Below are 15,490 nucleotides of genomic sequence, written 5' to 3' on the forward strand. Positions count from 1 at the left end.
GCCATAGAAGGCTGTTACGGACACTATGAAAAACTGAATGTAATTAGTTTAAGGTATGAACGCTGGAGGCACTTTGAGGTTGACAGATTCTAACCATGTAGCTAACTCTTTTAACGCGGTACATTTTGGGAAGATTCCTCAGAAGTACACAGTATTCGTCAGGGTAAGCTGTCCCCAAGTCCAACAACTCATTACGGCTGCACATTGAAACCCTCCGCATGTTCGTTGCGGTACATCCTCTTCGTCTGTCCGTTCCTTTTAACGTTGTTTGAGCTGGTGCGTTTTTAATGTTCATGTTCATTTGTGCCATGTGGCATGCATAGTCCTGCAAGACCCTGAAGCTATTACAGATGTCTATTTATTCCATATCGCGTTTCAGGATGCTTTCAGTTATAATCCGCCGTGAACAGTGAAGACCCTTATGAACAATGTAGGCTGCTTTCTTTTATTTTTTTTGCCATGTAAGTTATTTGTATTAACAAAACACTAAAGGCTGTGCAAAAGGAAGTGTAGCATAGAACAGATTTGTTTTATTTATGTGGGTTAACCACTGTCGACCTCTGGGCTCTAATTTGAATGACAACGGGTAACGTGCAAAGTTTTAGGTCTAACTAAAGCAAATTTAATAACTAGACAAAACCAGTCGGCTAGTTTCATGGGCAAGATATTGATGTGCAAACACTGCTGAGTCATCTCAATGCTCCCATAAGCCACATGATAGCTGTACACGTTAATGCACGAACACTTTGTTTTTATGACTTTGCACTTTCCTGTCAAGCAAATTTGGGCCCTCTGTCTCACCAGTAACTGGAAAAAGGCTGTATATGCTGAATCCCTTTCTGCTTCAACCTCTCTGTTATTGTCAGTGTAGCAGCGAAAGTTGTGTGCATTATATGAAGATTATATGAAGGGACACAATTGTGCAAGCATATCAAAGAGTGTTTAAAACACTTAACCTGTATACCATTGTCTCCTCTGTCCCGGTATTGCTCTTTTCACACTAATATGATATTTAAAATCCACGGTTGTGAATGAGTTGTGAATATTTTATTTGAGGTTTTAAATTGATTTGTTTTTCTTTAAAAAAACAAAACAAAACAACAACAACGTCAAGCACCGATATAAGAATGAGTGCTTTAATCAAGGTGAGGAAAACGGAACAACATTATTCTCATTGTATTGATAAAAAAAAAGGGCCTGCCAAATATTCAAAACAAAACAAAACTCAAACATTCTGAACATTCAGATATTGTAAGTATATTCATTAAAGCAACACGGTGTTGTTCTTTAACTTTAAAATGCATTTTGATGCACTGACACATTGACTTGCAATATGGAGAGGGAAGTCTGACGTTGACAATGTTCCTGGAATGCCTGGTGACCCCAGAAATGTAACATTGTCACGAGTAAGAGCGTGACCCTTTTCCTTGATCTTAGACAAACATGGTACCCCTTTATTGGGTAGTGTACCCATTTATTGTAGGCTGGGTGAACCCTGCCTGACCTGCCGGCAAATTTGGGTTTCGTCCGGCAGCTCAGGTTGGAAACCTGCACATCTATCTCCCCTGCTTCCTGTCCACAACCTTTGGGTCCAATCACAAACTAGCTTATCCAAAAGACACACCGGATTGTAGGTCTGATTGGTTGAAGGACAATCCAAGTGTACGGAGTCATTTGAACAATGCCCACTGATCACGTTTCTTGTGCAGTAGACATAAAGCGCAGACTCCCCATACTAATGTTCAATCTTAAAAGATTGAGCTTAGTATGGTGATAGCCAGACTACCTTTGTTGGGTACCCAGTACACAAATTGACAACATGATTGCATTAAGAATTCCACTGTAGTGTACAATAGACTACAGCAATTAGCTATGAGAACAAAGTACCGCATGTGATCTGCCAGAATGAACACTGCATTTGTATTTCCCGTGCAAACAGTATCTTTCCTAAACATTTTAAGTAATACAAAAAAAAAAAAAAAAAATTAAACCTATTAACCATTGTGTAGCTGGGTAAAGTCATTTGAAGTCAAAACTCCAGAAGTTGGGCACAGTGTTGTCAGCCATGATGGAAATACATCATGATTCACACCCCAAAAAAGGCAACAACATTAAATTCAATTCGATGAAAGGCAGTACAGAAGGTGATTTAGATTTAGCCAAACGGGACACGGGAATTAAGGCCACCTCAACATTGGAGAAGAATGTGCTTCAGGCAGAGAGCTCTTGGGACATGAAACTAGCAAAGGCATTGCCGCTGCAGATCCTAAACACCGCACAAATGAACCCACAATGTTTATGCAATGTGCCAATGCGACACACCTTAAACCATAATGATATCACCATAGTGATAATTACGCGTAATGTAGCAGACTGTGTGGGCGTTAGAAAGGCCCCTCGTCCCCCAGTAAACAGTAAAAAACCATGCTAACGAGAATCAGAAAAATGCTGTCCGTAAACTTATCGGAAATGTCATTCGATGTGACTTATGTAACAGAGCGTCAAACCTGTATTGCAAATAATGTAGTCCCACTGTTATTTGTCACATTTTTTTACTCTATTTATATGTAACACATTTCAAAAGTATATGCTGTCCGTAAACTTATCGGAAATGTCATTCGATGTGACTTATGTAACAGAGCGTCAAACCTGTATTGCAAATAATGTAGTCCCACTGTTATTTGTCACATTTTTTTACTCTATTTATATGTAACACATTTCAAAAGTATATTTCCCTTTTCGGAACCTCTTAGTCCACTCCTGAGAACACACGGAACCTCTTGTTTTGTGACAGTTCTGAGTCCAAATACATCTGACCTGAGTGATTTATCAATGAGGGTGTCCTCTGGCTCAAAGCTGGCGTGGATTTGGCTGAGCTGAGATCCGGGTTGGATCCAGCTGAGTAATGGCTGAAATCTGGCAAACAGCGATCAGGGCTGGGAAAGGAATTTAAACCGAGCTGAACTCTGTTGTGTGTCGCTGTCCATCATAGCTGAGCCACACACTGACAAGAACTACCTGTCTGTCACCCACAAAGGTTAACCGACCCGACTTCAAACACAGCTTTCCAAGAGAGCCATCTTCACAGTCTGCACCAAACAAAGTCATGCCAAAATCAACATTCTGATGTACAATGCAAAATGTACACACACACACACGCGCACACACACACACACACACACACACACACACACACACACACACACACACACACACACACACACACACACACAAGCACACACACACACACACAGGTTGGACCTGTCTTCAAAGACAGTTGTGCTGCTACTCCATTTCCGGGGTAGCAGGTTTAAATGGGGATTGAGACGATGGTGGGCAGCTCTCCGATGGGAGGAGGGTTGTACTTCTCCACCCTCATCAGCCGCCGCAAGATATCGTCCCGATCCTTGGGCCAGCTGTACACGTGTGTGTTCTGAAGCCACGTGGGAACATGGCTCTGAGAGAGAGAGAGAGAGAGAGAGAGAGAGAGAGGGAGGGAGAGAGAGAAATGAGACGGAGAGGGAGAGTGAGAAATGAGAGAGGGGGAGAAACGAGACAGACAGAGAGACGGAGGGAGAGAAAGAAAGAGAGGGAGGGAGAAATGAGACAGGGAGAGAGAGAGAGAGAAAGAAAGAGGGAAAGTGAGAAATGAGAGAGAGAGGGAGAGTGAGATGAGACAGACATAAATTAGCGTTGTTTATTTGCGGACACCAATAAAGTATTTTTTTTTTGTTTTAAATGATATTTTTGGGCACTTTCACCCCTTTAATCTGTCAGGACAGATGATTAGAGAGACAGACAGGAATTGAGTTTTAAGAGAGAGAAACATAAGTTGGCATTGGGTTGGCTTATTGAAACATTTTAGCATGATTCTGTTTGAAATAGCTTGTTTAAACAGGATCAAGGAGACACCAAGTCTGAGGGCCTGTCAATAGTCCTGAGAGCAGGAGAGAGAGAGGGTAATGACAGGGCTCAACATACACATAACAATGGAACTAGTCTCACTGTAGCCTAAGGCTCTCTCAGGTGATCCTTGTGAAGAACTAACCACATACACATACCACGTACACACACACACACACTTGTGCACACACATGGTCTCACACACACACACACACACACACACACACACACACACACACACACACACACACTTGTGCATACACATGGTCACACACACACAAACACACATGCACACTTTCACCCTCCTGTTCACGCACACACACACACAGAGACACACACACACACACGCACCAAATGTTATCTTTAAAAGGAGGGGAGAGAAAAACAGATTTGCTTTACCTTTTTGGCCCCAGGGAAGAGAACAGGGATGAACCTGAAGTTCTTGCAGCCATTTTGGATGAACTCATTCTGCAGCTGCCATGAGAACACACAACTAAATATTCCAGCCAAAACATCAACAAAAAAAAAAAAACAAGTTTCCCTTAAGCCCAAACACGCTGTCACAAGACATCCTAGCAAAAGCTTGCCAGACTGGCAAAGAAGCTCCAGCGAGTCTGTAAACAACTTCCAATTAGTTTGAGTATAGTATGACAACCTCCCCTTTTGCTCCCTTGATGAGTTGTACCTGTTTGTGGATGTAAACGGTGTTTAACGTTCGTTCGTCTCTCTCCACGAACATGCTGTCTCCGGACACAACCTCGAAGTACTTAGGGCTTATGGCGATGATGATCAGGTAATCTTTCTGTAAAGGACAGGAGACAAAACAAAACACACACCTGGGGTTCATCTCAAAGCTCTCGTTCCTCCAGCTCGTGCCCCGGAAATCGTTCAAAGCTTGACGTCATCGAGGATGTCTCCTTTATCTCATTTTAACCAGAGGCAAGTTGCCAAGGTAAAGTTTCCTCCCACGTCTGTCAACTTTGGGTTTCAAACAAATACGCAGGGAAAAGATTTGAACCCCTGGACTTTAAAGATGTTAGTTTACACATCTTGGTGCTCAGGGCAGTGCGGGCCAAACAAGGTCATGAAACGCCCCCCCAGACAAACAACATCAGCTGAAGAAAATGGGCCACCTCAAGCTCAAAGGTCAACGGCACCTCTGACCTCTTGGATGTTCCTCTGTGTGTAGCTGCAAATTAATCTTACTAATGGATTGGTGTGTGTGTGAATACATGTATGTGTGTGCGTGTGTCTCACCTCTTGGATGTACCTCTCTGTGCAGTCAATCTTGCTGATGCTGTTCAGCTGCTGCTCAAAGACGTCGATCTGTGGAAGAGATTGACCAATCAAAAACAAGCATGAGCCCAGATCTCACACACATCTGGTCTATGAATAAAGATCTCACACAGGTCTAAGGTACTGTATGTAGAGATGTGTGTGTGTGTGTGTGTGTGTGTGTGTGTGTGTGTGTGTGTGTGTGTGTGTGTGTGTGTGTGTGTGTGTGTGTGTGTGTGTGTGTGTGTGTGTGTGTGTGTGTGTGTGTGTGTGTGTGTGTGTGTACGGATCAGATCGCCCACACATTCTTGCTCTATGTGTGAATGTGTAAACAAAGAGCTCTTACAGATGCCTCTACTGTGTGACATCTGATCACATATTCAAGTCAAATAATGGACTAATAACTTCAGACCAAATGCGAATAAAGCATCAAAGCTACTCAAGCCGCTTAAAAGTAATTGTTGTCAACATTATTTTATTTGCTGTTGACGCCCATGCTGCACATGACACTAAACATTCGAACATTTGATTTTGCATACCCATTTCAGGGAACCACACGCTTGCAGCCTACATTCCGACATTCTAATTGGCTCCTGGCAATTTGCAGCCAAAATGCGTCATAGCTCATTTGGATATATTTAAACCAGAGAGGGTTAAAGCAGAGTAATGAAGGATCTTTGGATAAACTGTCTTCAACTTTTATTTAACGCTCTAGATGCCCCAAACTTGGACGCTGTCTGCTTTGAAAGCTGTTGATGCTCTTAATGTTACTGTCTATTGAAAATTAATTACTTCTGGCGAATTTTATGCTTTTTCGCTTTGGGTCTGAATGCACAGTTAGTTGGTTTTGATGTAGTGGGCTGGGTCAAAAAAAGACTAAGGTACTGATGGAGTAACAATTTCAACTAAAGATCTGGATCTAGATTAAAACTTGTAGTCTTCTCTGCTGAAAAGTTGCTGAAACTAGGCAGCTCAAATTCCACATATCTCTTTTGTGCTCTTGAAGGAATGTGCTGATATTCTGTAATTGTGTTTGGCTATACCCTCACAGAAATGTCAAGTTTCTGGCGAACAGTTTTCGCAAATTTGTTTTCACATGCAAATTAGTTTTCTGGAAAACAGTTGCGGTCAACTTTTGCCAATGTTATACCAAATTCGCAGCAACGTCATATGCAAATGAGGTTCCCTGGAGGTTTGCTATTATTGGCTAAGTGTAGTGGCGAATCACTGGCGAACACATTTGCCACTAGTGGCAAACTTCTGGCAAAACTAACACAATCGTTACCAGCGGCAGACATGGTGTGGGTTCCGAAAATAACAGTCCTACCAAGGACTTGATCCAATCACTTAGTAAACCAGCTCATCCTAATTAGCAGGCAGGTAGATAAAATAATTTGTGATATCACCTGTGTTAACTGCACAGGTAGGGAGAATATATGGCAGGACTTTTACTTTCTGGAACCGGTGTTATACGGTAACTGGCTTCCCGTGTCAACTTGCTTCCTTGATGACGTTCCACGATTGATGACGTTTCTTCGACAGATGTGGCACCTTGATTTGTCAACTTTCTGATATAAACGGGAGACGAACGAATACAAATATGCATGACATCTTTAAATGTCAAAATTGGTTGTAGTAGGCTACGTGCACTGGATCATGAATATGCCATCGAAAAATTAATACCTAAATAAAGTAATTATAACTCCACGTGGGAGTCGAACCAGCAATAAACAAGGCTGCAAGATTGACAGGCTGTTGCACATCTATTCACGCCACAAACGCTCTTAGATAACTCGTGACGTTTAGGGTAATTGACTTATACCAAGTATATCATGATTGTAGCAAGTTAACACGCCTGATCATGTTATCTTGCTACCGAGTTATCTTGCTACCGTTGCCCAAGCCATTAACCCAAGCCATTTATCCTTTTAAGTAGAGAAATGAAGTAGGCTATTGTAAAACATCTACCAAATCCATGTTTACATGTCAGCAACGTTATCGTTAATACCCTATAAGCCTACGTGTTTAGCCTATTGAGTTTTGACTATCCTTGTGCGTAAATGTTGCGTAAAATATGGAGACGTTAGACTTCTCCTGCCCATTGCATTTCAATGTCCGTGTTTCATGAACTGCATTCTTAAAAGGATAGTCTAGGCTGGACAAAAGGATACAAAATTAGACAACATATTTTTATTTTAGCCTATTTATTTGCTGGCGTTCATGTGTCTCTGCTACAGACAGGTAGAGGTGGCCATATAGCCTAGAAGTTACTGAAACGTTTGTAAAACTTAACCATGATAACCAACTTAGAAGGCCTACGAAATGGCTTGGGCAACGGTAGCAAGATAACTCGGTAGCAAGATAACATGATCAGGCGTGTTAACTTGCTACAATCATAATATAAATGGAGGAATTCAAGTGCCCTACACGTCACCTGTATTCTACAGATGGTTTGTGGCGTGACTAGATGAGTGGTAGACTGAAAATTTTGCCGCCTAGTTTGTTGCTGGTTCGAATCTCACGTGGAGTTATGACTTTATTTAGGTAATAATTTTTCGATGGCATATTCATGATCCAGTGCACGTAGCCTACTACAACCAATTTTGACATTTAAAGATGTCATGCATATTTGTATTCGTTCGTCTCCCGTTTATATCAGAAAGTTGACAAATCAAGGTGCCACATCTGTCGAAGAAACGTCATCAATCGTGGAACGTCATCAAGGAAGCAAGTTGACACGGGAAGCCAGTTACCGTATAACACCGGGATGTCCGCCTTTGATCGCTACTGATAACTATTTACAAGGTGCGGTCAGGAAAACAAAATAATCCGAAACATACGTGTGTGTCAAAGCCGTTGTGTCTCAGCAGGGCAACAAACTTGATGATCTCTTTGACGTGGTCTTCACTGTCGGACTCGTATGTGACAAACACCTTCCCTTTGGAGGACAGACAGTTAAAAAGGAATGAAATAATTAACACTATTTCTCTAAACACAATAAACGTTGAACTTCACTCACTAAACAATAATATGTTTTAGGAGCCAGTTTATAAACAAATATGTTGTCACTTTGCCGTCGTACAACTTCAGAGCTCAGCATCCACTAGGGGCAGTGCAGGAGAAAGGGGAGTCATTCAGCAGCGAGAGGGATTCTGTGTGTGTGTGTGTGTGTGTGTGTGTGTGTGTGTGTGTGTGTGTGTGTGTGTGTGTGTGTGTGTGTGTATGTGTGTGAGCTCAGTGCACAAGCGTGTTTGTGTGACTGTGTGCATGCTTGAGTGACTGTGTGTGTGTACGAGTGTGTTTGTGTTCATGTGACTGCGTGCGTGTGTGTGAGAGCTCGGTGCACAAGCGTGTTTGTGTTTGTGTGACTGTGTGCATACATGAGTTACTGTGTGGGTGTATAAGCATTTTTGTGTTTGCTTGTCTGTGTGTGTACAAGTGTGTTTGTGTGACTGTGTGTGCACACGTGAGTGACTGTGTGTGCGTATGAGCATGTTTGTGTTTGTGTTAGTGCGTTCATGCGGCTGGGAAGTGGGAAGCTCCCCATTTCTGAAGCGAGAGCGTTCACTATGCTGAGTGACGTCAAAACATTCTCCTAGGAGCTCACCCAAAGGCCCCACTTCAAACTGGGAAGTTCCCAGTTCAGGTGTGACCTGCACCCCCTAAATTCCCCTAGAATTCTCCCACTTCCCAGTTGCTCATGGACGCACCATTTGACTGTGTGCATGCTTGAGTGACTGTGTGTGTACAAGCATTTTCGCATTTGTGTGACTGTGTGTGTATGCGTGAGTGACAGTGTGTGTGTGTGTGTTGGGTTCACTCACTTTGCTCCATGGATAACTGGGTTCCTCTGGGACTGGAACGTTGGGGTTGAGGAACTGCATACTCACTGCAATGAGACAACAAGCAGGACAGCCATACATTAGGAACGAGAGGGAACAAGCGCGAGTGTGTCAGAGCTTGCAAGAGTGAGGTGAGCGTGAGTGAGAGAGGGAGCGAGAGTGTGTGAGAGTGAGGGAGAGTGTGTGAGATTGTGTGAGAGTTTGCAATAGTGAGGAAGAGTGTGTGAGCAGTGGAGCAAGGGAGAGTGTGTGAGCGGGGGGGAGTGTGTGAGCGAGGGGAGTGTGTGAGCGAGGAGGAGTGTAGGGTGCAGGGTAGGGTGTAGCGGGAGTGGTGACTGTCATTTTCCACACGCTGTTACACTCTGTCTGTCAGCAGGAGAAGGGCAAGTACTGTCAGCTTTAGTTGCTACCCTGACTGATTGATATTCGTTGTCAAACTGAGTATTGATGTTTTTTGTCAGATTATGAAGACTGATGTTTTTCTCACACTATAAGACCGTCATTTGAGTCATACGATGAACAAAAGGAATGTCTTTTGATGTTTCTGAAAGGCTACGATGACGCAGAGCAGGCTCAACTGTTTCCCTTGTTTACAATCTAAACACAGGACAGTATAGTATTCTTCTCAGAAGTACTGTACACAAAAATAAATAAGCCTTCATTTGATCTGACACAGGCCAAAATATCTATAATAAAAATACACACCAGACGGTATAAAACATTAAATTACATAGTTCGTAGGCATATATGCACTGAAAAGCATAATTAGACAACGAGGAAGTTATGCAAGTTTGTTTGAAGCACATTTTAATAGAGCTATAAACATCACGCAAGTATGTCAGGCACATTTTATGAGAACTGTAATGAGTCCAGGCATGCAATGTGATCACCACAATCGCATCACATTACCTAGAGCTCCTAGAGTTCAGCAGTATTAATACATTATCATTGCACTGAACTGCCGTGCGTGCACTATATTTATATTTAATCCTAACCTCAGTCTATATTGCACTGTTCTCACCCTCTTCAGTTGTATTTTGTGTCTTGCTTGTGACTGTTGAGGTGTCCGCGACCATGGCAACCTGACAGGGACAACAAGAAGGCGGACATTCCCAGCCGCATCCCCCTCCGGACAATTGCATTCCCACCCATAGTGTCTATTTATTGCAAATGTATGTATTTCTTATGCACAGCCTTATTATACTGCCCTTAATTCCATTCTTACTGTTTTGTACTTTATTCTTTTTATGCTACTGCTGAGTGTTGTACTTCGCGTGCAAAGATTAGCCGGAGTCAAATTCCTTGTTTGTTTATGTAACCCTGGCCAATAAAGCTGATTCCGATTCTGATTCTGATCCTATACGACTGACCCAGCACTGGACAACACACATGTGTGAGTGGTAGGAAATGCAGAGGACTGGACCCACCTTTGCATTGAGCTAGTTCGGACATGCCCAGGGTGATGCTGGTCAGGACCTGAGGCAGAAGAAGAACATGAGAAGATTGTCAGGTTGTGCTGTCCTGCGGGAGAGCGCTAAAGCCTATAGCGGAGCCGAGCGCTATAATGTTACTTCCGCCATATAGGAGGAGGAATGCGTTTGGAAAACGCACCTATTGTGTGCGTCCCTGCGTTTAGAGAGAAAGTGTCTGTGCATGTCAAATACCTTTTACCTGAACTCTCTCGCCCCCATGGGCAAAACCTGACCAAACTGGCGTGCAGCTGGCAAGCCTTCTGAGACTAACACACACACACACACACACTAGGCATGCAGTCCTGCACGGTAATAAATCATCAGGATAGCTGCGACTGCAGCGTGTTTCACTCATCCTTATGATTATGCTCTGGGGTGTTGCACTGACTTGACAGGGTGAAAGGGTGCATGCTATAGCCACACTATGGATATATATATATAGGTAATGGGCAGACAGGCCTGAGATGACCCCCACCTCTCACCTGAAGGTTAAGAACTGACAAACCATACATAGGACGACATATAACAAACAGCGCGCGGCAGGCAGCTAGGTGGAAAATGTCACCTCAAGGTGTAGAGGGCATGAAGGCAGTTCATGCCCAAACTACCTATATAGGTTTAACAAGCGCGTGGAAGACAGGTCAGGACAGAAAGATATGGGGGTATGACCAATGCCCATGGCGACAGCATTCACGTCTATCCATTTGACGCCTAAGAGATAGAAAAATTGGCTAGTGGGCTTTACGTCGTTAAAACTAATGAAGTTTTAAACTTTGGCAAAACTTGATGCGTCACACACTGTCAGTGGGCGTTGGCCTTAACAACATAAATGTGCGTTTATTCCAAACTGCCCCGGCATGAAACCGACCTCATGGTTCAATACATGCAGGCATATTACAGAGAATGCACGGTACATGAGCAAAGGCTACTAGGTCATTGCTGGTATCTGAATGTTTAACACTCTGTAAAGCGCCATGAGACATGTTTAATGTTTTGCCGCTCTATAAGTGAAATTAAATTGAAATTGGAATTGAATGTGCAAACAGGGGTATGAACCCAAGCGGGACGCCTTTGTACTGTTACAGCCCTAAGTGCTGTACCTGAGAGGTGAACACACTCACCTGAGGGCTTGTAGGCCATGTGATAGGCAGGCTGGGGGTTGAGCTGGTGGATAGGGCCGGGCCCCCTGTGGTGGTGGTGGCCTGGGGGGGTGTACTGTGTACAGCAGGCTGGGGCCATGGGCATGCAGCCGTAGGGGAGCAGAGGGTGGGGGTGTTGGTGGGGGTGTGCGACGGCCAGAGGCGGGTTGGAGAGCAGGGAGCTCGGTTGCTCCAGACTGGCTAGGCTGGGGCTATCTCTGCCAGGGAGAGAATGGGACCGGGCCTGCAGGTGACTGCCATCGCCGGGGTAGCTGCTGTACTCATCCGAGGGCAGGCAGGAAGGCATGCTATGCGGGTGAGGGTAACCCCCTTCCTGACGCCCGCTGGTGTAGCTGGGGTACGCCCACGCCCACTGGTAATGGTCTGGGACGCTGCTGCCCGCGCCCGCTGGCGCCGCTTGGCTGGGGAAGGGCGTCTGTGGGAACCTGGCCTGCGCGCCTCGGGGCGGCACCGGTGGTGGGGGTTTGCATCCCGCCGCAGGGACGCGGTGGGTTCCGGGCGTCCACTCGTCCTCCATCTCGCTCGGGCTTGCGTCGGACTTGGGCGCGCAGTCAGGCTCTACGAGCGATCTAGGCAGGAAGTCGTCGCTCATGGTCTCATCGTTCTCCTCGGGGAAGTTGAGAGACACTGGCTGATGAGTGAAGCTGTTGATCTGCGACACAAATCTGGGGACAGGCAACAGACAAAACCACACAGGGCCTTGTTTAACATCCCGGAAGGCCACTGAAGATCTCAACACAGATCAGTTCCACTTAACAGGAAACGTGTGAAACATCGTCGCAAACGCACTAAAATGACACAAACCTTAGGCTACCACAAAGAAAAAGTTGAACGGAAGCTGTGTTAAATTCTGTGATGAAATGTGCTAAACACTTTTTCAAAAAACTGTTTTTAAGCCTGTTTAAGCAAGTAAGGGGTCTTGTCTTTCTCAAGACAATAAATTAGCATAGTTAAACATTTGGAATGCTAGGTATGTTTACCAGAGGCTATACCACTGACACTTCTAGACAGGACTTCACCTGCCATGCAGAATAAAAAAAACACACACACACACACACACACACACACACACACACACACACACACACACACACACACACACACACACACATACACACACAAATACATTGGTCAAAAACAGGTGTTACTAAAGGGATATGTTAGTAAAAGTATAGCCTACACGATAAAAACAATCAACAAAACAACTGACGAGCATAACCTTTGGAAATAGCGTGCAAAAGAAGCCATGCGTTGTCAACAAGACCTATCTTCAAAACCAAACAAACTGTCAAAATAGGACTTCATAGCAAAAGCAAAAGGCAAACTTATTCTCTAAATGGAAACACACATAGAGAGTGAGAGGGAAAGAGAGTGAGAGAGAGAGAGGACAGATTCTGAAAGACGCAGTGCCTACATTCTGTTGCGGTTGGGAAGCATCCTCCTATGCGTCTGATTCAAACACTGACCACACGCGCACACACGATGGTCCTGTCAGTGCAAACATGTGGGAATCAGTTTAGTTCAGTTGCTCTGAGTTCAATTGAACCTGCACAGCACAGTTTTACTCGGAGATCTGATAAGGTGTCGAGTCAAATCCCCGTCACCGTTTGCGGTTAAGAGCACCTCACAACTGCTGAGCTATAGAGCGAAAAGTAGGTCTTCGCACTCAGGATGCTACTTCTTGGACACTTGTACAGAATTGTTTTTCTTGACAAACTAGGCCATGTGCAATGAATGGGCTCAACAGCGTTTCGTGTGACCTTTTTGTGTTTGTTGCCTCGGCATGATGACAGACTTGCACTGAGGTTGCCTTACTGTTAATTATGGCATAGGCCTTGATACATCTTTCAAATATAACTGCCTCACCATTAACATAAACATGAACAGATGTCAACAACGGAACAGGACAGAGTGTGATGTGAGTGCACAGAGAAGAATGACAGGTTAGTTGTTTTTGGCAAACATGCAGATTGGTGACAGGAATAGATCAGGCTGTTTCACTGCGAGCCCCCACCAAGAAAGAAAAGTAAGACAGATTGATGGTTCTACTCATAAAACATAATAATAGGAAGGTGTTATTCTGTAGCCTAGTGTGCTCCTAGACAGTTCTCACACAACAGAGCTCTCGCATAGGCTGAACACATCAATTCATTAAGAGCGTTAAGACGAAGGCTATCCAAGTTGAAACCAAGTTCCCAAAACAAAACTGCTAATTGGTTTAACGTTTTTACTTCTGTTGCCTAACAAATATAGTAATCGTTGTACAAAATGGATGAAAAGTCTGTCTCTAGCCTAGGCTACTAACATTTTGCAGTTGAGTCTGGAGAAGAGGACTTACGCAAAGTCTGTCGAAGCGCGTATACTTTACTGTTAGGAATTGCGCCTTAATTGTGTCCTCCTTCAAAAAATGTCGTTGTAAAATCCCAGTGATCGAAAAGGAAAAAATAGACGAGGACTAAATTGTGAGAGAAGAAGTAGGCTAGCATTTTCGATTGTGAAAGTTAAGATACCTGCGTGAGATTCACCTCCTACCTGGCTGGGAGGAGGGCTTCGGCGATAGGCTACTCCGGGAAAAAAAGAGTTCAAGCCACTTCACTAAAACAGAAGGCAATAGCCAGTCCCTCTAAGAGAAGTTCCATTCATTCAGCCTAGTTCAATTCAAATTACGTTTTCAATGCATTGTAGCCGAGAAAACAGCGTTGTTTGTTGGCAAACGTATCGCTGTGTCCAGTAATAGTCTACCAACTGAAATCCGATCCAACTCATCATTTGTCGCGAGAGGCAGCAGCGCGTGTTTGAAAATGTGGAAACAGCGCGGGTCAGTGCGGGTTGGGAAAGGTTGAGGTCAGAATTCAAAATAAGGTTCGTTATGCTGTAGACATACACATTTACACATTTATTCTATTTAGCAACCTAGATGTATTTCTTAATTCAGTCAGCAGCAGCTTTTGCATAAATAAAACAATTGGCTATTAACTGATGATCTAGGCTATGACACAGCAGCTAATGTGCCTAGTTTGCCAATTTGCCCCAGGCCCGCATGCCAATTTTTGCCCAAAGCGGGGCCAAATGCTACTAAACGTGATCTTGCTGCATGTCAGGAAGTAGGCTACCACTGGTAGGCCTACTGCTAAACAGAACACAATTGCTAGGCCTACTAACAACTTGTAGGCTACCTGGGTAAACTGGGTAAACTGGGGGCGGGGGGGACTACAGAATAGTCAGACAGCATAAAACAAGCAGGTTGGGTGTGATGTAGAAGGCAGGATCCTGGAACAGATTGTTTGAAGAAGAGACATTTTCACTGTTGGTCCTCTGGGATTTTTGGCCACATGAAAGTGATCACTCTAAGCTGAAAGCAGTGAACACTACACTTGCATGACACAAAGACCTCCTCTCGAGAAGAAGGGACAGTACTGCCACACAAACAAACAAAACAGCAAGGGAACCCAACATGATTGTGCGAGAAAACAAAGCTATATTGACAACATTATTGGCTAATTGCTCAGCGGACAGGCAAACTATTGGGAATGATCAGCTCAAACATGCTTATTCCGTTTTAAAAAGCAGTCTGAGCCACCACTGCCTCACAGGTATAGGAAATCGAATGTTTTGTGTCATTCACACTCAGAATTGACAGACCTCATGTGTGTGTGTGTGTGTGTCTCTCTCTCTGTGTGTGTGTGTGTGTGTGTGTGTGTAGATGGATGAGATTAGTCAGCAGCATATGGAGACCAGTCACAAACAAGACTGCATCAATTTGGAGAAGGCCGCTGAAACCATCACACAAGCATTACAGGTAAACGTTCTCGCACATTCTGTAACATCATTTTATCAC

The 15,490-nt window shown here is 44.1% G+C and overlaps 1 protein-coding gene across 2 annotated transcripts; it reads right to left on the reverse strand.

Moving 5' to 3' along the window:
- Positions 1-1,077: 1,077 nt before the first annotated feature.
- On the reverse strand, positions 1,078-14,252 carry traf3ip2b (TRAF3 interacting protein 2b). Of its 2 annotated transcripts, XM_062528055.1 has the most exons (10): positions 13,991-14,252; positions 13,067-13,140; positions 11,614-12,317; positions 10,448-10,496; positions 9,003-9,067; positions 8,019-8,116; positions 5,161-5,229; positions 4,589-4,705; positions 4,303-4,377; positions 1,078-3,457 (listed from the first exon to the last, which is right to left on the reverse strand). In XM_062528055.1, exons 2-10 carry the CDS (start codon positions 13,087-13,089, stop codon positions 3,311-3,313), a joined length of 1,347 nt encoding a protein of 448 aa, XP_062384039.1. In that variant the 5' UTR covers positions 13,090-13,140; positions 13,991-14,252; the 3' UTR covers positions 1,078-3,310. The 2 variants fall into 2 exon arrangements, with proteins under 2 accessions (XP_062384039.1, XP_062384040.1); XM_062528056.1 differs by lacking the exon at positions 13,067-13,140.
- Positions 14,253-15,490: the final 1,238 nt, after the last annotated feature.

Source organism: Sardina pilchardus, chromosome 23, assembly GCF_963854185.1.
Source record: "Sardina pilchardus chromosome 23, fSarPil1.1, whole genome shotgun sequence".
In the NCBI taxonomy this organism is placed as follows: Eukaryota; Metazoa; Chordata; class Actinopteri; order Clupeiformes; family Clupeidae; genus Sardina; species Sardina pilchardus.